The sequence below is a fragment of the Vicugna pacos genome, chromosome 15, assembly GCF_048564905.1.
Source record: "Vicugna pacos chromosome 15, VicPac4, whole genome shotgun sequence".
In the NCBI taxonomy this organism is placed as follows: domain Eukaryota; kingdom Metazoa; phylum Chordata; class Mammalia; order Artiodactyla; family Camelidae; genus Vicugna; species Vicugna pacos.
This window is the reverse complement of record NC_133001.1, coordinates 47,685,284-47,704,350: the sequence shown is the minus strand read 5'-3', so window position 1 is coordinate 47,704,350 and position 19,067 is coordinate 47,685,284. Positions and strand designations below refer to the sequence as shown.

At 56.2% G+C, this 19,067-nt stretch overlaps 1 protein-coding gene across 1 annotated transcript in view; it reads right to left on the bottom strand.

Moving 5' to 3' along the window:
- Window positions 1-2,015: 2,015 nt before the first annotated feature.
- Window positions 2,016-19,067, bottom strand: part of HS1BP3 (HCLS1 binding protein 3) — a 26,722-nt gene continuing 9,670 nt past the window's right edge. Inside the window, exons 4-7 of the mRNA XM_072938153.1 lie at window positions 18,580-18,796; window positions 9,135-9,280; window positions 7,588-7,723; window positions 2,016-2,889 (exon numbers count right to left, since the gene is read on the bottom strand). Coding sequence (XP_072794254.1) covers window positions 2,619-2,889; window positions 7,588-7,723; window positions 9,135-9,280; window positions 18,580-18,796 — 770 coding nt within the window. The 3' untranslated portion in view covers window positions 2,016-2,618. The remainder of the gene's footprint in view (window positions 2,890-7,587; window positions 7,724-9,134; window positions 9,281-18,579; window positions 18,797-19,067) is intronic.

Here is a 19,067-nt window from a genome sequence, read left to right as displayed (position 1 = left end):
TGGCAGGGGAGGCCAGGGTTGGCTCACAGACGGTCCTGCACAGGGCTCCCTAGGACCTGTTTCTGGGTCTCCAGGGGGTGTCGGCCTGCAAAACTGTCTACTCGGAGCTTCTGGTTCCAGGCAGGAAGCAGCATCTCAGAACCTGACTCTGGCTGGGGAATGGAGGCCAGGACAGGTTCGTATCTGGATGAGAAGGCTTATTAGGCAGGGCTGTCTGACATCGCAGCGGAAAGGACTTCAGGGCCAGCCCAGGCCGAGACCAGTCCCCACCCTGAGAAGATGGAAGTGAGGTCTGGAGAAGGGAAAGTTCCTCTTTCCAAGCAAGTCCTGGCTGAGCAGTTACTGACTGCTCAATGACCCCATCAGCCCTGGGCCTCTGGTCCCTCTGCCTCGGCTCACATGGCAGAATTCTCCCTCTGCCCTCGCCCCACCCTATCCAGCAGCAGCCTGGGATGTCTTGGCAGATCCCGGGTCCTTCAAGGGCAGCTCTTCCCTACTGAGTCCACTATTATAAAGCCAGTCCCCTGCACTGGCCCTTCAGCCCAGGCACAGAAAAGATGGCCACTAACAAATACTGGAACGACTCACTGACACGGACTTTATTGGATGACTGGGCGCCATGCATTGGCTGGTAGGACACAGACCTGTGGTGGAAGGTGAGCCAAAGAGCATCACCATCTTGAGAAGCTCATATCTCTGCTGAGGTGTCTGAGTGCCAGGCCACCAGGGAGGAGGATGAATCCACACCAGAGTGGTGGGTTCCATCAGTGACCCCCGCGAGAGGACTGGTTCCCCACAGGCACCAGCCGGCTGTGCCCTCTGCTCCTGTGCCACACGTTGGTGGGAGGAGGTGCGGGGTGGGAGCCAGGGAGGCAGGAGCCCAGAGGAGAGAACAGGGAGGCAGCACATCACCTCACCACTGGCTCCTTTCTTTGGAGGCCTTCCCGCAGTCAGCAAGGTAGGGAACCCAGGGCCAGGTGGGGGAGTCTACCTGTGCTGGGGGTGGGGGGCGTGTGTGTGAAGGCCTGGCAGTGAAAGAGAAGATGGGCCGAGACTATCCCAGAGCCAGTGCAGGGCCCTGGGGAGGGGGCCCTCGGAGCCCAGGTAAGGCAGAGCTGGAGCACGAATCGGGCTCTTAGCCCCCAGTGCCGCCTATCTTCTCCCACACTGGCCCAGGTGGAGGGGAGGGGGATGGCCTTTTGGGACTGGACAGCTGACAAGGGTGCATGAGACGCAGGACAGATCAGACCGAGTGCTCCCACCTGCCCTGCAGGTCCTGGCATAGGGCAGCAGGGTGCCAGAGCCTGATGACAGCAAACACCCGGCCCCGGGCAGGGCACTCTTTCGGGGTTGGCTGCTGACCCTGATGAGGAAGGGCCTGGGATCCTAGTCCCAAGCCCCCCTTCCAATCCTCTGTCAAGCAGCACAACCCAAGGGACAACAGGGGTTGCATTTCATTAAAAACTAGTTCTGAACATGAAGAATATACGTGTGTGTGTGTATATATATAAAGGCATTCTTTGCTCCATTAAACATCATTCATTGACTGAGAATTTCCTGAGTGCTGCACCGTGCCCAGACCCATATGCTGGGGCGCTGGGGGCCCAGGAGAAGTCTAAGGCACTGGCCCTGCCCAGCACAGGGCTCCTTCTCCCTGGAAAAAAGCTCCCACTGGCTCCCACTCGTGGAAGGCCAGCGAGAAAGTCCAGAGGACAGACAAGGTCTGGCAGCAACCGCCAATGGACAGACGGGGCCCTTGAAGCAGCAGCCGGACAGCATCCAGCCTAGGCCTGCCATGAGGAGGAGGCACACCCCAGCTGCAGGTGTCCCTGGAGGATGCTGGGACCACTCTGCTCAGAGCTGCAGTGGGGACGCTGGCCCTATGGTCAGAGGCCTAAGGAGGCCACAGTGTGGCCAGGCCTTTCCTGGGAAAAGAGGAGGGAGGAAGACCTGGGGCCTGTCAGGCCATTCACACCCCAGAGAGCAGGCTGGGCCTGATTTCCTCGAGCTTGGACACATGGGAAGGCACCCTGCTTAGCGCCTGGTAACCAGAGATAGCTTAGGGTCACCTTACCCAGCCAGGCTCTTCTAGGCACCCTCGGGACCCTCCCAGGGCCTACGGACCCCAGAAGCCATGCTGACCAAAGATTCCAGAGTGGCTTGGTATAGGGACCCCCCAACCCCCCACAAGTTGGCCAGGCCCTCCCTCCTATGTTGGGGCTGGCAGAGCTGGTGGGCACCAGTGGGCACAAAGTTTCCCTGCCCCGAGTGGAGCCTCCCTGGGCTCCCCCTCTCCCCGGCTCTCAACATCCTGGGGGCAAGCTCCTGGTTAGCAAGGCATCCCCACATGCTCTCCCCTCCACATCCACGTGGCTGAGACAGTTTAGGCTCTGATTCCTATGGTGACCTTGTTCTCTGCATCTTGCAGGGTTCCATGACCCCACAGGCCTGAGAAAAAGGGAAAAGGCAGTACAGGGGACCTAAGACCCTGGCTTCCACTCTCTCTCCCTTGGGAATACAGGTTCCAGCCCTTACAGGGTAAAGCCTGCACCTCACCCCAAGCCCCTCCACGGGAGAGGGCCTGCTGGCTCAGGAACAGCATGGGGGTGGGGGGGCAGTCAGAAGAGGCTGGGGGTGGCTTGGCCAGGCGCGTCGTGGTCCCGGATGTACTGTAAGATGTCCATCTCGTCCATGGCTTGGATCTGCTGCTGCTGCTTCCGCTGCCCGGCCACAGCCTCAGATGGGCTTGCTGTGGGGGGAACAGCTGGCTTTCTGAGCAGCACTGGCTTAGCTGCCACTGGAGGCTTGGGCTTGGGCCTGGGCCTGGGCTGAGGCTGGAGTCTGGGCTCAGCTCCCAGGTTGAGAATCTGGTCCAAGTCCTCTTCGACTCTAGAGAACCAGAGAGAGAAGCTCTGAGCACAACCTCCTGCAAAAGGAACAAGGGTCCCCGGCCATGAAAGGCACCCCCCCACAACAGGGCACTGGGCCCAGCTTCCCATCTCATCCCCGGGGAGGAACTGAAGGGTAAGCCTCTCCTTCCCTGCAGCCCCAGGGCCCAGCACGAGCAGAGCCGGCCCCTCAGGAGCCTCTGCACTCCTAGACAAGCTGTCTTCTTCAGGTGACTTTTCTTTTAACCCCTCGAGAAATAACAGTAACAGCCGCCACATACAGAGCACCTGCTCCATGCCAAGCACTTTAGACCCATTATCTTGTTTTATCCACCAACAACCCTTGGTGGGGTACAGCCCAATCTCTACCCCACAGACATACACATTCAAGTCCTAAGAGGCCAAGCCACCTGCCTGAAGTGACAGCATGTCACCAGGATGACAGGATGTCTGACTTCAGAAGCTAAGCTCTCATCCAGACCATATTCAGCCAGAGAAAGAATAAACGAGGGGCTCCGAGCTGTTGTGGGGTGGGGTCTGCCTGCCCCCAGTGTCCCCTGGTGGGCCACATGGGCGCTAGACAGAGCACACCGGGGGCTGCACTGAGCCCCAGCCAGCGCCCATCAGGACTGCACCACACCCTGGACCTAATGTTCCTTCAGCAGGTGGGACTGAGGGCTGCAGCAGGGTGATGGTCACACAGAACCAGCCCCAGGTACTGAATAGCAGGAAAGAAAGGCAGGCCACAGCCCTGCTCTGCCCTCTGCCTGAGGGACCTCCTGCAGCAGGGACTCAGTTCCTGGAGACCAGATGCACAACAGAAGATCCATTCAACCCATCCCACCACCTGCCCATCCAATCAACGTTGTGCTGAGTACCTACCATGGCCAGGCATTTCCACATTCATTAGCTCATTTAATAATCATAAAACACTGTTTGGTAGTAGATATTAGTCACATTTACAGATATGAAAACTGGGGCACAGAAAGATGAAGGGCCTGGCCCGGGGCCCACAGCCAGCAGGTGGAGGAGCAAGGCTCCGAGTGTGGCTGGGTCACCAGGTGTGTTTGCCTTCCTGGGGCACCAATGCTCTGAAGCCCCTTTTCCAGCTTCAGGTCAGGGTTTCTCCAGGGTCCAGGGTCCCTCTTTCTAATCAGAGGCCACAGGCCCTCCAATCACACCTGGCAGGTGACTCTCCTGGGTCTGCTGCCTCTGGCAAAGGAGCCTCTCTTGGAGCCTCTCAAACACCTGCGTCCTCAGGGAATTCTCGCTGGGCCAGGCCTCAGGACACCTGCTGCTCTTTCTTCCTCTCCATTAGCAGAGGACAGTCACTCAGAGAAGACCCAAAGCAAGGAGGGCTGCAGAATATGTGGGCAGGGCCTTTCCCCTTCCTGGGTGTTGGTGTCCCCATCTGTGAAGGGCCCAATGAGGTCATTTCAGGAATGCTGCAGCCTCCAGAAGATGCTGAGAAAGAATGACCTATCAGTGCTTTCACCCCTTTCCCAAGCTGAGCGGCGTGCTTTCCTGGCCTAAGTGGGGGTCGGGAACGACACCCCAGACCATGTTCCCGGGGACACAGCAGCCTCTTCCCTGTGCCCCTGCAGAAACTGCACTGGCCAGGCTGGTCTGCAGGAGACCCAGGACTGGAGGGAAGATCTGATAACTGTATCCCGGGGGCTTTGGTAGAGTCACATGGAAAGTTCCCACTGAAATCCAAGGGCCAATTTTAGAACTCCTAAAGTGGGGTCCTGGGCCTTTTTCCCTAAACCCATGACCAGCAGAGATCCAGGCAGGCTGCTGGGCCAGGAGGCCCCATGTGTCTAAGGGAATGTTGACATGCTTCATTCAGCCACGCTGGGGACGAGGGAGGGAGGGCACAGGCCCTGGAGGCAGAAGACCCAGGGGGCCTCACTTGGCCTCTCCAAGCTTCGGTTTCCTCATCTGCCAACTGGCTACAGCATCACCCTGCAGAGGTGCAACACCGTGCACTTAGAAGCACAGCACAGCAGGCAGAACGCAGTTCCGTTCCTCATCCTGCTCCTCAGGCCACCCCACCTCCCTGTCCTCACCTCCCCATCTGTGAATGGGATCCAGCACAGACACTGGCAGGGCTGGGTAGAGGCAGGAGGAGAGGGGAGGAACCTTCAGTCAGAACAACTCCCGGCCCTACAGGGCCTGGCAGAGGCCTGCATGAAGATGGAGGTGCCCCATACCACCCTTTCTGACCCCAAGGGAAGAATTCAGAGCCTCCATGGATGGCAGAGAAGTGAGCAAAAGGTGTTTCTCCAGTCTAGACCCGGAGGGATCGGCCCAGCCAGGCCTTCACAGAGTAAGTTCCAGGCAGTCCCAAGAGGCATCACCCTGGGATGGGCTGCCCTTGGCAGCTCAGTTCAGATGGGTCCCAGCTCTCTTCAAGCAGCTGCCCTTCCTCAGGCTCCCCTGGGGCAGGTGCTGGCTCATCCTGCATCCTCCACTGGAGGCTGGATGCCCAGGAAAAGCTCAGAAGGACTGAATAATCCTCAAACAGGGACCCTCAGGGAAATAAAGTAGCAGCTAAAAGCTTGTGTCAGAGTTCAGGATTTATACTGCTTGGCAAAGCAGTGACTCTTTGGAACTAACCAGAAACTGGATTTGCTCTGAGGTGGGAGGTGGGGCAGTCCCTCTCAGGATGCAGCTGGCCACACAGCATCCCTTTCCAAACATCCTATTTCCATCAGGGTTCCCTGAGGTCATGGCTAAAAACAGGTTCCACTGATGCAAGATCCAGTTCCCCTCTCTTTCAAGACCTGCGGTGTGAGATCAGCCACCAAGGGGCTGGATGGAGGTCTGAAGACCCCATTCCTACTCCTCCTCCCCAGGTCCCTGCAGAGGACAGGACTTGGCTAAAGACCAAAACTGGGGTCCCAGAGCAAGAAGGAATGGGGGCTTCTCAGACTCCAAACCCTGCTCAAACGCCGCTCCACGCTGCCTCGGGATGGCTGATGCCAGTGATGGAACGAATGGGCGATGAAAGCATCAGTGGATGAATGAATATTAGAAAGTTTGTTATAAGGAAGCCTGATTCCTGCCTGGATAGTCACAGGACACACACAAAGGGAAATAAAATACGGTTCCTGCTCTCAAGAAGCAAATTTGCTCTTCACCAGATGTCTGGTAGAGCGAACGCAGGGCCACAAGACTCCCAGAGTATTCTGTGGGATGTAGGGGGCTTTACAAAGGAGAGGGTCCCAGAGACCAACTGGAACATGAAATGCTGTGTGGTGTCCCCCTCGAGCCACACGTGCCCACACACTGAAGGCTTGGAAAGCACTGGTATTGCCCTAGCCATCTGGCCACAGAAAACCTTTGAACGTAACACTTTTGAACATCCACCCCGAATTGACAGAACATGGGTTGGAAAGGGTCAGCATAACAGATTTAGAACAAATGATGCCAGGAAGGTCCCCCTGGAGCTCCTCAGCGAGGACACACTGAGTCCTGGGGACACAGAGGCCCCCTGGGCAGCTCTCCAGGGATGACCCTACTACTCTGCCTCCCTGTGCCTCCGTGTCACTTCTAAACCCATGACAACAGCCCCAGCTTCTCCCAGGGAGTATTGTTGCCAGGCTGTCAGGGGTGAGGACGCAGGATGAGAGTGAACAGCTGCTGGGGGCCGTGGGGAGATGTAATGACAAGGAGCCATCGCTGTGATTCAGGCTTGGTGAGCGCTCACAGGGCCATCTCCTAGCCCGCGGCTGCTAATGAGGGTGCGGACGACAGCCTCCTGGGACCACACAGCCTGGCGCCATGTAACTGTTCCTGTAAAGAGACAGCTCGGCGTCCTGTAAATCGCCCAGCACAGCCTGCATCCCCGGGGCACGGATGGGGTGATGGAGGGACTCACAGTGCCGCGCGTGCTGAGAAGGCAGTGGCACAAGCAGCAGCCTCGGGAGAGCCTGCTAGCCCTGGGGTGGGAGGCGAAGGCGATCTGCCAGCCTCTCCTCCTCCAGGCACTCGGAGTCCTGGAAGGGTGGGGAGGACGGGACACAGGCAGGCTGACCTGGGCTCCAATCCTGTCACTTGGGAGCTGTGGCCTTGGGCCAGTCACCTCCCTCACTCTCCATTTTCTATGAAATGGACATAATAGCACCCATGGGGAGTAGAGTGGGGGCTGTTGTGAGGATTAAGTAAGGTAACGTGTAGAGAACCAGCAGACAGTTTGACGTGCAGCATGCGCGCTGTGGTTGTCAGCTTTACACGTGTTCTGTCGATCAGCCTCCAGGTGCCAGGCTAAGCCTGGCTGTCTGCTCTGTAAAGCCTGCCAGTGACCGACCACTGCCGGTACATCTGAGCTTTGCTCTCTGCAGATGACTGCATGCTACCAGGAGTCAGTTTTACTTGTTTCCAAACCTGTTTATGCCAGCTATATTTGCTCTTGCAATTACAGAATTTAATTACTCTTTATATAAACTATTTGTATGCATGAAGTTCTCTCTTTCTAGAACCTGCTGAGCTGCTTCCACCTCCCCCAACCCCCTTTCACCAAATCCCCTTCACTGCCCCCTGACTGGCTTCCACCCACAGGCTCCTGCCTCTGATGGGCCAGGACTCCCTCCCTCAGAGCCCAAGGATGGTGAAACCCTCCCACGTCAGGATGGGTCCCTGGCTCTGGCCAGGCCACTCTCAGAGCTGGCAAAGCATTGCTGGGGACAGATAGTACCTAAACAGGTCCTTGGAGGCCTCCCTGTGGTCTGCGCAGGACGTGGGCCCTCCACGCTCGTGGGCAGCTGGCAGCAGTAGGGGGTCACCCAGGGGGACGGCTCCGCCGAGGTCAGGATCGTCAAACAGTTTCAGGGCTGTGGAGAAGGCAGCAGCAGAGCGGTCAGAAGTCCTGGCCTGTCCTCAGCTGCCTGGGGTGTGCAGGTGGAGACAGTCTGGCCCAACCTCCTGACACAGCCAGGGAAGAGGGAGTCAGCTGGTCTCTTCTGTCCGCAAGGCAGGGCACGAGAGCCGCAGGACAGGGGCCGAGTGGGGGTGATGGGAAAGAGCTCCCTGGGGCCCGGCACACTGTCTGCCTGCCCCCGCCATCCATGCTGGGCCAGAGACAGCTGATGGCATCACTCTGGTTTTAGATCCTCGCAGCCTCCCCACTGCCTTTAGGAAGAAACAGCCTCTTCAGCTCACTGTCCCCACGACCCCAGGCAGCTGAATCTCTTAGCTTGGCCCCCAGGGCTGCACCCCAGTCTTCCAACAAGTGCTCACTGAGTGCCAACCACCAGCCCAGGGCTGCCGCCTCTGGGATGCAGTGCTGAGCAGACACTGCTTGGACTGCAGCCCCTCCCTTCGAGGAGCCGGAGTCTGCTCCCCACGCTCTCCCCATCTCAACTGCTCAACGCTGCCCTTTGTGAAAGGTGACTGCAGCCTCTTCACCCAGAATATGCTTTTTCAGTAGGCCTGGCAAACTCGGACGACCTTCCAGGATCCAGCTCAAGCACAGCTCCTCAAGCTGACCCTAACCTGGGAAGTCTCCCCTGTGTCCCCACAGGCACTGATGTTTTGCTCAGACCTGAGGCCCAGGCTACCCTGTAAATGTCAGGAGATGTCCTGTCTCTGGTGGGAGGCCTGGGGCTGGGACTGTGTCTTACCAGCCATGTGTTCTCAGGCCCTGCACAGAGCTTGGCCCTCAGTGGGTGCTCACCAAGTGCCAGCTAAATTCATGGATGACATCAGTTCCCTCCCCTGGACGGGACCTGGGAGAGGGAGGAAAGGTCAGACCCAGGGACGAGTGTGGAAGTCCCAAGGCTGCTCAGCTTTCCTGTTCCAACTCCGCACAGAACCCTCCTGTGAGGTCTCTGCCAGGGACACACAACCTCTCATTAGAATCCAAGTCACGCGGAGTCCCAGGGTGCTGCGGGCAGGCTGGCGTCCACTCTCCACCTGGGGCCATCTGGCCGCAGGTGTAACGAAGGTACTTTTACATCAGTCACAACCCACACTTTCCAAAGCAACAAAAAAAAAACGCCCTCTGCTTCCAAGGAGTGATTAAACATACAGCCCTGGAATGTTCCAGGCTGTGGGGACACAAGGTGCCAGACTAGATTTCTCCAGCAGAAAATCTCCATTGACTGAGTCTGTATCGTGTCAAAATAAGAGAAGGGAAGACTTCCAACCTGCTCGCATGTGGTGGGTCCAAAGCCGCTCACAGAGGTTGGTCGGGCCACCCACAAGACCCCGAGAGTGAAGGGAACACCCTGGGGATCTACTTACAGTCCTCTGCGGAGCCCTGGGGACAAGGCTTCCTGACTGGGCCGAACAGCCCCTCATCGGGGTCCACCTCCTCATCAAAGATGGTGAGCCGGGGTGGGGGTTTGGGCGTCATGGCCACTTCAGGCCGTTTCTTGGGTTTCTTGGAGCTGGAGAATCACAGACAGAACCCGAGGTTAGGGCTTCGCACAAGAGCCCTGCCGGCTGGCCTGGGTGGCCTGGCCAGACTCACAGAGGCATTGGACAGGCTTGAGCTGGTGTCAGGGAGGAACTTTCCAAGGCCTCAACAACGGAGGCAGTGAGACACTGCTCCTGAGAGCCTGGGGAATGGCGCTGTTAGGACGTGTGGGAAGAGCTGCCAGGCATCTAGATGACACAACCGACTACAGACCGTTCCCAGCCCCGAAGGGCCGGCAGGACTCGGACCTGCCTGTGTGGCTGCAGGTCAGAGAACGTGCCCTCCTTCCGGGGCAGCGGGGGCCACCCGACCTCAGTGCTCCCTGGGGCCAGGCTCAGAGAGTCACCCTACAGCCGCTCAGTGACGGGGTGGATGCATGTGAGCCTGCAGAGCTCAGGGCCTGGACCCGGGGCAGAACAGATGGCAGCCCTGGTCAACATTCCCTTGTTCCCTCCCCACACATCCCCCTCTCCTTGTGCAGAATAACCTCCATCATTCCAGAAAACACTTCAGTCCCACTGAGCAAACCCCGTCTCCTTCAGGGAACCCCTCTGACCACTCAGAGTCCCAGTCAGCTCTGCACCCCTCGGGTCCCTTTACATCTCATTTACTGGCTGGCCGAGGTCTTGCTTTGGACCAGACGCTGCTGCGGGACGCCAGGAGGGGGCTTTATTTCCTGACCCACGTAGGGGTTACATGGTGTAAACCTTCAGGGACACGTCACTGGAAGTTATATTGCCAGTAAATAAATTAACTTGGTTTCATTTTAACAAGGTGATCCAATCCCTGTGTTGATGCCTAAATTAGCCATTTTAACATTCCTGCAAACAACAAAAACAAGCTTTTAACTGGAAGTGGGATTTCCCAGCAACTGTCTGCCCGGGGGACCGTTCCACTGGACTAAGGTCACCGTCTGAGCTCAAGCTGGCAATTACTATGTGGTTAAACTGTGCTGATACTGCGGTAAAAATGGCACAGACTGACAGCAGGTGAAAACTGTTGCAGGGCGGCCCTGGGTGTTGCAGGGCAGGGTGCCCAGAGGCAGTCATTTCCACGGTCTGGATTTAGATGTCTGGTAGAATTTCGGGCTCCCAGAGGAGATGGGGAGAAGCTATGAAACGTGGGGACGCACCTGCTGGAAGGCAGCAGGACCAACGCACCTCCATGCTCGGGGCCAAGGCCCCTGGGGAAAGAGCTCTGTTGGCAGACCGAGGAAACAGTGGTTCAGAGAAGCTGGGTGTCTGCTCAAGGCCACACAGCAGGCAGGGCCAGAGACTCGACGGCAGCACCCCAGTCCCTGCTCTCCCTCCATCCCAGGTACAAGCCAGACAGACAGGCTCAAGCCGCAGATTACCGGGGCCACGCCTCTGTCACGGTGCCACCTCCAGGCCCTGCCTGTGGTGCTCGGCGAGCTGAAAGGGGCCTGGGCTCCTCCGGAAACTACATCTGTGCCTCCTCATGCACCTTAAGGAGTCAGGTGTCCTGCTCTCCTGGGATGTTTTCCTTTTGTTTCACAGACCAGGCAGACCCCGGGCAGCCCTAACAGCCCCTGGGAAGTGGGTACCACAGAGGCCCTGGCCCTCAGGACAGGCCAGCTGGAGACGGCCCTGGTCGAGACCCGCTGCGTCCGGACCCGCTGCGTCCAGATTTCCACGGCAGCCCTGGGAGCTGTTTGCATCTCTGTGGACTCTCCTGGCCACTGGCCCAGCCTGGGGCCCGAGGGCTTTGCCCCACCACTGTCCCTCAATTTCCCATCACAGCCGCCCTTTGCTTGGCCCTGCTCCTGGGTCTGGCAGGCACTGCAGCAGTGAAGGGCAGAGAGCCCCCAGCTGTAGCCCCCAGGGTTGGTGGGGGGGCTAGGGCTGGGCCTCACCGCCCACAGGTCCACCCTGCTTGGAAACTGGCAGGCCTGAAACCCAGGTGGGGAAAGACATTCACATCTTCCTCAGCAGACGGGGCCCCAGGGGCAGGGGCTGGGGGCTTCCCATGGGCCAGAAATCAAAGGATGCACAGAGAGAAGGGAAGGTCCGAAGAACAAAGGAAGTGAATGAACAGACGTGATTAATTATCTCTGGAGAAGCCACACAGAGACTGCAATGATTCCCCTTCTCGCACCTACTTCTGGTTCGGAGAGCACAAATTAGGCCTGACTTTCCTGCTATGTGAGTTTTCCCCTCAGACTGGATGAATGGTCTTGTTTTTCTCCCCAGAGACATTTTTAATCTTTTGTTGTCTTTACTTGGAATGAAGCAATCCTACAGCACACGGGGCTGCTCAGACACCATCTGAACCCCACCCCACTCCCCCCGGGCCGTCCAGTCTCCCCGACTCCCCTGAGCCGACTCCAGGGGGGACAATAACAAGAGAAACACGGAGCTTTGACGGCCGAAAGCCCGAGGGTCCTGTCCTGGTTGGCCCCAAATTCAGTCCCTGGGGGCTCAGTGGTGTGCCTGGTCCCGAGCAGATGCTCAATAAATATTAGATGAAAGGACGGATGGATGGAGGGGTGGCAGAGGGATGCACAGACAGATGAACGAACAGACGGACAGACAGGGTGACAGTATATCTCTAATCCAGACTTATTTCTACCTCCTTCCCCAGGGAGCGGGGAAAGGGGGTGAAGAGAGGGGGGCTCCCAGCATCGTCTCAGAGACCCTCCACTCCATCGCTCCTCCTCCAAAGATCCCTCCACTAGCCCCTCGGCTCTCCTGTAAGGAGCCCATCCTCTCACCCTGAGCACTTTGTCTGACTCGGCGCTCAGTGAGCACATCTCCTGGGCAAGAACCTGTGCGAGTGAGGAGGGCGCAGAGATGAGGAAGACCTGGCACCATCTCCAGAAGCTCACAGCCGAGCAGAGTCCCAGACACAGACTGGTAACTACCACACAGGGCAGTAATTACATGACAGCTGGAGCCCAGAGGAAGGAGCCAACCCAGCCTGACGGCTTCCTAGAGAAGGTGACATAGAGGTAAACAGTGACATGGGGCAGGAGGGGTGCAAGAACGGGAGACTGACTTGGGCAGAGACCCTCAGTCTCTGCGGGGATGTGGGAGGCGTGACTCGGGCACGACCAGGAACCTGGTCCCTGGTCCCCCGTGGAAGGTTTGCTCCTGGTCCACAGAGAAATGATCAGGGCCTGGACTGGGGGAGACTGGGAGAACTGGCAAAGTGCTGACAAATGTGGACTACTGAAGTGACTCAGGGGCAGAAGGGACATGTTTCGAATGGTGCCAGGCTCCGACTCAGGACAGGATAGGCACTTCACATGTGCGATGAGATATGGACTCCGAGCCCCATTCCTTCCCCTTGCTCACTGGTCATGTGAGCAGGGACTCAGGCTGACCCAGGGGCTACGGCCCTGGTGCCCCTCCATCCCCCTCTCAGCTCCTCTCCACCCGTGTCCACCCACCCGTCTGCAGGACACCCCACCCATCTCTGCTGTGCCTGCCTGAGGACACACTACCCAGCTGTGCTGTCCTCACCTGCCAGCCCACCCTCTGCACCGAAGCTATAGAGAATGCCTCACCTCTCCCTTTACCAAGGGAAGGCTGGTACAGTTAGACTCCTGCCACCAGGGATGGGGCAACTGAGCATCAGACAGAGAGGTCTAGGATGGACGAAGCTGCAGCTCCTGACCTTGTGTAGATCCCCACACAGCACAGGTGGCGTGAAGTGGGTAGGGGCTCCCTGGATGGGTGCAGGCCTGTGGAAGCGTGCTCCTGCGCTACACACGTATGTGCCTAGACACACATCAGCTCTCCTGCTGTGTGTGCCTGACAGGAGGCAGCTGTCCAGACCAGGCCACATTCTGCAGGCAGGCGTGGAGCGCATTTGGGTGAGAGGCAGCAGATGCCACAGCTGACAGCTCTGACAGGCCAAGAAGCGGCCCTGCTCCACGGGGCTCAGTGACAGTGATTAACACAAGAGCATCCTCCCCTGCGGCCACCCAGGGGGCTTGTGTCAATGCTCCCATATATACCTGCCCCCCACAGCCCTGGACCCAAGCGCACTTGAGCTGCAGAGGCATCTCCTAGACTAAACAGAAAACGGTGGATCCTCTCAATGCCAAGACTCACAGACAACACGACTGTTACCTTCAAAGCCAGGGTGATGCTAAACCAAATACAGAAATCAACCTCCTTTCCAAGCATACAACTTTCCTGCTTTAAAATAAAGGACTTTTCATTTTTCAAACCTTAATTTCAGTTTGTTTGTTTGTTTTCTCAATTAGGGAAAATTCTGAGTGCCAATAAACGAACTTGTGAAGTTCATTCCAGGACAATGTTATTTGCAGCAACAGTACCAGGCAACGGACTTCTACAGTGACCCGATTACAAGAGTCAAGCAAAATCACGGAGGAGAGGCATTCATCCCATGGGCCTGGGCCTGCCTTGCCAGGACAGGGGATTCAGGGAAGCACTGGATAGAAGGATGAGCAGGGTCGGGAAAGCTGTGCTTCAGGCAGAGAATAGCCCTTCAAAAACTCTGAGATGGGAGGAGCTCAGCATATTCAGGTGTCCAACAGCTGGACCAGCAGGCATGGCTAGAGGAGGAGGGTCTGAGGGGAAGTCAGGACCATATCCTGAAGGGCCAGGGGAGGTTCTGACTGCTCCCGAGGGAGGAGCACTGTAGGGGGATGCGGAAGAACCTGTGTATGACCCCGGGCCAGTCGTTTCACTCTTGGAGTGTTTCCTTATCTGCTCAACGGGAGTAAGGAATCCTGCTGGATGGTGCCCTACTGTGTGATCTTGGGAAGGTTCCTCAACTGTAGCCATAAAGACACTGGATTTGACCTCTAGTTGCTTACAGTTTAAAGGCTCTGTCATTCCAAGAATGCACTGACTTGGGCGCTGCCACAAGGCTCCCGGGCAGCCTGAGACAGGGGAATGGCAGGTATGACCTCCTAAGACTCGATCCCCCAAGGAGTCAAGTTACCATTTAATCCCATCAAAGACAGCCAAGCAAGCCTTGTCCTCCAGTGACACAGACTGCAGGAGGCAACCCTCCCACCTTGGGAGAGAGCTGGCTTGCTGCAAGCTTGACAGATGTATAGGTGGCCTGTTATGCTGATATTTGCATAACAACAATAGGGAATGGAAAAGCCACCTTGCCATTTCAACTATTTAAATACCCCAGGGCTTCTTTACAGCAAAGTAAATCTGAAAGAGTAATAACATCACACAAAAGAAATTTCCTGTACTTCACCTCATTTTATACTTACAACCACTAGGCTTGGACTTTAAATTACAAAGAGGAAAACTGAGGCTCTGATAAGTTCCATAACCCAGTTGCTAAGTGGCAGAGTTGGGATTTGAACCTGGAAAGGTTCTGTCTCTAACCCTGCTCTGGGGTGACCACACATCCTAGCTTTCTCAGCAGCTTTAAACCACACTCAGGATCCCTGACCCTCTGCAAAGGAGCCCAAGGCCACCTGAGAGGTGGGCTGAGGCCGAGGGGGCAGAGATCCAGTCCCCACTCCTGTCCCAACAGGGCCAATCCTGTCCCTCGGGAAGCTGAGGGTCCTCAGGGAACTGAGGCCGAGAGGGGGCTCCCTGGGAACTGGGGCAAGAGGTGGGTGCGGCAGTAGGCCGTGTGGGTGGGTAGTGTTGGAAAAGAAAAAAACTTACCAACATAGGGCAATAAAGTCCCAAAAGACCCCTTCACTGGAGTGGCACAACTAAGACCCCAGCAGGAGCTCTGGGGACCTTGCTCTGGGGTAGGCATCTGGGGAGAAGCCCAATAGAATAAACACTCCACACATGAGCAAGTTCTTCATTGCCTGGAATAGCAAAAACCAATGGAAGACACCACAGTGTCCCCAAGCAGGGGCCTGGCAGTACCATTTACAGCGCATCAGTCTGACGGACTAGCAGAAGAAGACAGAAGTCTATTTATTGATCTGGAAAGACTCAGTATGTAAGCTAGAAAAAAAAGCAACTTAAGGAATGGCGTGCATAACATGATTCCATTTTAGTAATATATCAGGAATATACAAAGAGGATGCCTTCACAACGAAAGGACTTTCAACTGTGGTTTCAATTTTTCTATTATTAATTGTAAATTATTTGCATTACAATTAAAAATGCTTCCAGCAGAGTATTTCCCAGAAGAAGGCAGAACTATTATGGGAGAACTTTGTCTTTCTCAGAACTGTGAAGTCTCTAAAATAGAAAAGTTAAATATGAAAACTATGTTCCACAGGGAAAGTGATCATGAGGACATTAAGTGAAAAAGCAGAGTGAAAAAAAGACGTGTGCACTCTGTCTGCAGTTATGGGGATTGGACCAGGACAGGGATACACAAAAATCCCCAAAATAGGAGAGCAGCAGTGTTGGGATGGGCGGCGATGAGGTCTATTCGGTTAAAAAGGCACTTTCTAGTGGTGTAGTCATATCTCTCCCTAATCAGAACCAGGTTTAACAGACAAAGAAGAGTCAGGCTTTGTGCGTCCACCTTCCAGCAGCCCCACAGTGGAGCAACAGTGCCCCACCGTGGCCACAGCAGGAAGGGCTGACGCCTGTCGCCTAGAAACGTGGCTGCTGCAAGAAGGCCAGAGCCAGGCCCAGATGGGCGCATGGGGGTGGCGTGGCGCGAAGCTGGGAAAACAGGGATGCCTCATCCGCAGAGGAACTGAGGCACAGGATGGAGAAATACTCAGGCAAAGTGTAAGGATCCTGCAAAGAACAGAACGGTCCTTAACCAAGGGCAGCACTGTACAAAGAAGTCAACTGGCCCACCTGGGTGTCCAGAGGCCAAGAGGAAACTCTGACTTCAAGGTAGGGCTTCACTACACACAAGGCTCTGGCTAAGTCTCCGTTCAACACTCTCCTCAATTTGCCCATCTGTGAAAGGCGGATAACCGTAGGGCTCTCCCTGGAAGACTGGAGTCAAGGGACTGGGCAGGGAGGTGGCATCAAGTCCTGACTCCACTACCTGTGTCTGGATGTATCTGGATAAGACACTTCACTCCAAATGTCAGCTTCCTCATACAGACTGGGCCTGGTGCCAGTACCGGCTTTCTAGAGCACCAGTTCCCAAACCAGACCCACGGTGGATCCTGAAAGCAGTGACCTTAAAAAAAAAAAAGGGCGGAGTAGAAAATGTCTATTCGTGTAAATGCTAATCAGTTCCTGGCATTTAATAAGTTCTCAAAAAATGTTATTATTCCTGATGGAAGTGACAGCACTGACTATCATCAGATCGGTCATTAACAGACTGGCAGAAGGTCAAGAGCCTCTGGGACCCCTTCAGTGCTCAGCAATCCTTGGATTCAGGAAGGAGACATGAGCGCAGAGCTGGGGATGGTGCTGAGCACAGGGCTCCTCAGTCTGCACACCCCTGTCAATCTGCTCCTGGAGTGGGCAGGAAATTAAAGGTGGCCCCTGTCAACCCCAAAGAGCATTTTCCTACCCAAAAAAGGAGCTGCTTTGCTAAGCATGTCCTTCAGCCAAAGGCTGGCGCAAACCACAGAAGCCCATCTCAGTCTGGCACCAAGAAACGTGTGGTTACTCCAAACAACAGAGAGGGTGAGTTCAAACAAATATAGCCCAACAAGGCCCTCGGGTTATACAAGGCTGATAAGGAGTGGCTATTACCAACTTCTCCCGACATAACCTCACTGTCGCTCCCACAGACCTGCTGTCCCTCCCAGGATGAGGTCGGCACAGAGGGCTGGGGGGTGCGGGTGCCTGACTCCTGGGAGCCAAGTAGCTGCAGGACCTCTGGCTCTGCTCCTCCGTCTCCCTGAGCTCCCAGATCTTTCCTGAGTTGGACTCCTCGTCCCCTCTAGGCTGGCCTCAAGGCAACCCTGCAGCCACAGGTCCCCATGTGCCACCCCCAACATCCCACCAGGAGAGGAAGACCTGCAGAGGGTGGGCAATGCTCTCTGGATTGTATTTTTCATGTTGTTTAAGTTGAACTTGCCCCCGCCGGACTTCTCATTGGCTCTAATTTCTTTCTGGAACGGAATCTGTGAGACAGGCAGAGAGAATGCCATCCTGGGTCTGCCGTCTGACTCAGCGGAGGTGGTGGGGCAGAAAGACGGGGCCAGGACATCTGTGTTAACTCAGTCTTCACAACAGCCCCGAAAGATAGGTGCTGTCATTATCCTGGTTTTGCTGCAGAAAACTGAAGAAACGGGGTAGATTGCTAGGATTCAAGCCCAGGCAGTCTGGCTCCACAGTCCCAGAGAGGATCCTGGGCTTGGTTTGATACCCAGAACCTTTATTTACCAGCTGCCCGACGTCGGGCAAGGGATTGGCCTCAGAAGACTTCAGTTTCTTTAATCTGTCAAATGGCATAGTAACAGCTGTTTGCAGGGTAGGGTGTCCATGAGACATGGTAGACAAAGTGCAAAGCACAATGCCTGGCACATAGGAGGTGGTCAGAATCAATAGTTCCCACCTTGCTTCCTGCTCATTTAGGCCAAGAAGGGCCCCAGGGCAGCTGAGTCTGTCTGCTCCCCTTTGTCTCCTGGTTGGGAGGCTCCGCCCACACCTCAGCCTGTGTCCATCAGAGGGGCCTTTAGTCTCATCTAGCCTGCAGTCCCCTCCCCCAGCTCAGGGTGGTCACACAGTCGGGGCTCAGGAGCAGCTCACTAATTGGCTAAAATCAGTCAGAGGGACAGGAAAGGGGAAAGTACACAGTGACAGAATCAGGACACCAAGGGACCATCAAGACCGCAGCCAGCTTGTCTCTTCTGCAGGGTGCGTGTGTGCACGTGTGTGCAAGCGTGCGCCTGTAAAGGGAACACAGTCTACCCCGGGGCTCACTCTACCTCCCTGCATCACAGTCAGCACCTTACGGTCCATGTGATCCATAGAGCCTTACAACGAGCTTGGGGAGGCAGGGCCAAGGTAAATGTTCCTGCTCCAAGGACAGCAGAACTCAGCCCAGGGAGCTCCGGTCATGCGCCGCAGGTCACAGGCTTTCAGTGATGAGCTGGATGGAGAACCAGGCCCCCTGGGTCAGGATCAGGTAGCCTGGGCTGCTGAACTGCTGGGGGTGGGGGGACAGCCTTACCAGGCCTCAGTGCAGAGGTGAGGGGGGACCACTGTGACGAGGGAGGGGGCAGGACATAACCGGGCCCAGCCCCAAAGACCCAGGCGATGTCAAGGGTGAGCAGAGAGCCAGTTCCCTGAGCACACCAGGGCCCTTGGGGTGGTGACCTGGGGAGACGGGTTTTCTCAGACTCCCAGGAAGAGGAAGAAGCTGTCCCCAGAGAGCCTGGAGTGGGCCAGATGGGAGTCCAGCCCAGAAGGGGGTACGTACCGCATGATGCCCAGAGGGTCCAGTGCCTCCTCCTCCTCCTCTGAGGACTTCCCTGCATCCTCGCCCCTCTGGCCCAGAACGGGTGGGCCCTCACCCTCCACCTGGTCCTGCTGCTGGAAGAAGTCAAAAGCATCCCCGTCATCTCCTGCTTGGCTGTCTGTGTCCAGGACAGAGAAATCTCTGCTGCTGAGATCTGCAGCCCCAGGGGATCTGGTGCCTGTGGAGGGAGACAGAGAAGGCACTGACATTCACCACCAGGGGACAAAGGGGCACCTCCCCGCATGCAAGCTCTTGTGCCAGCACCTGAGGCTGGGGGCTTCCTGCAGATTCTGAGACCAGAATGGTAGATCTGGGTGCACAGGGTGTGGCGGGGGGAGCAAAGCCTGGGGTGCAGCAGTTACAATCCCATTCAAAAACCTTGTGAACCTTCAATTTCATGGTGTAAGCATCATATAATTAACATTTTACAAGTATGGATTCATTTAAAT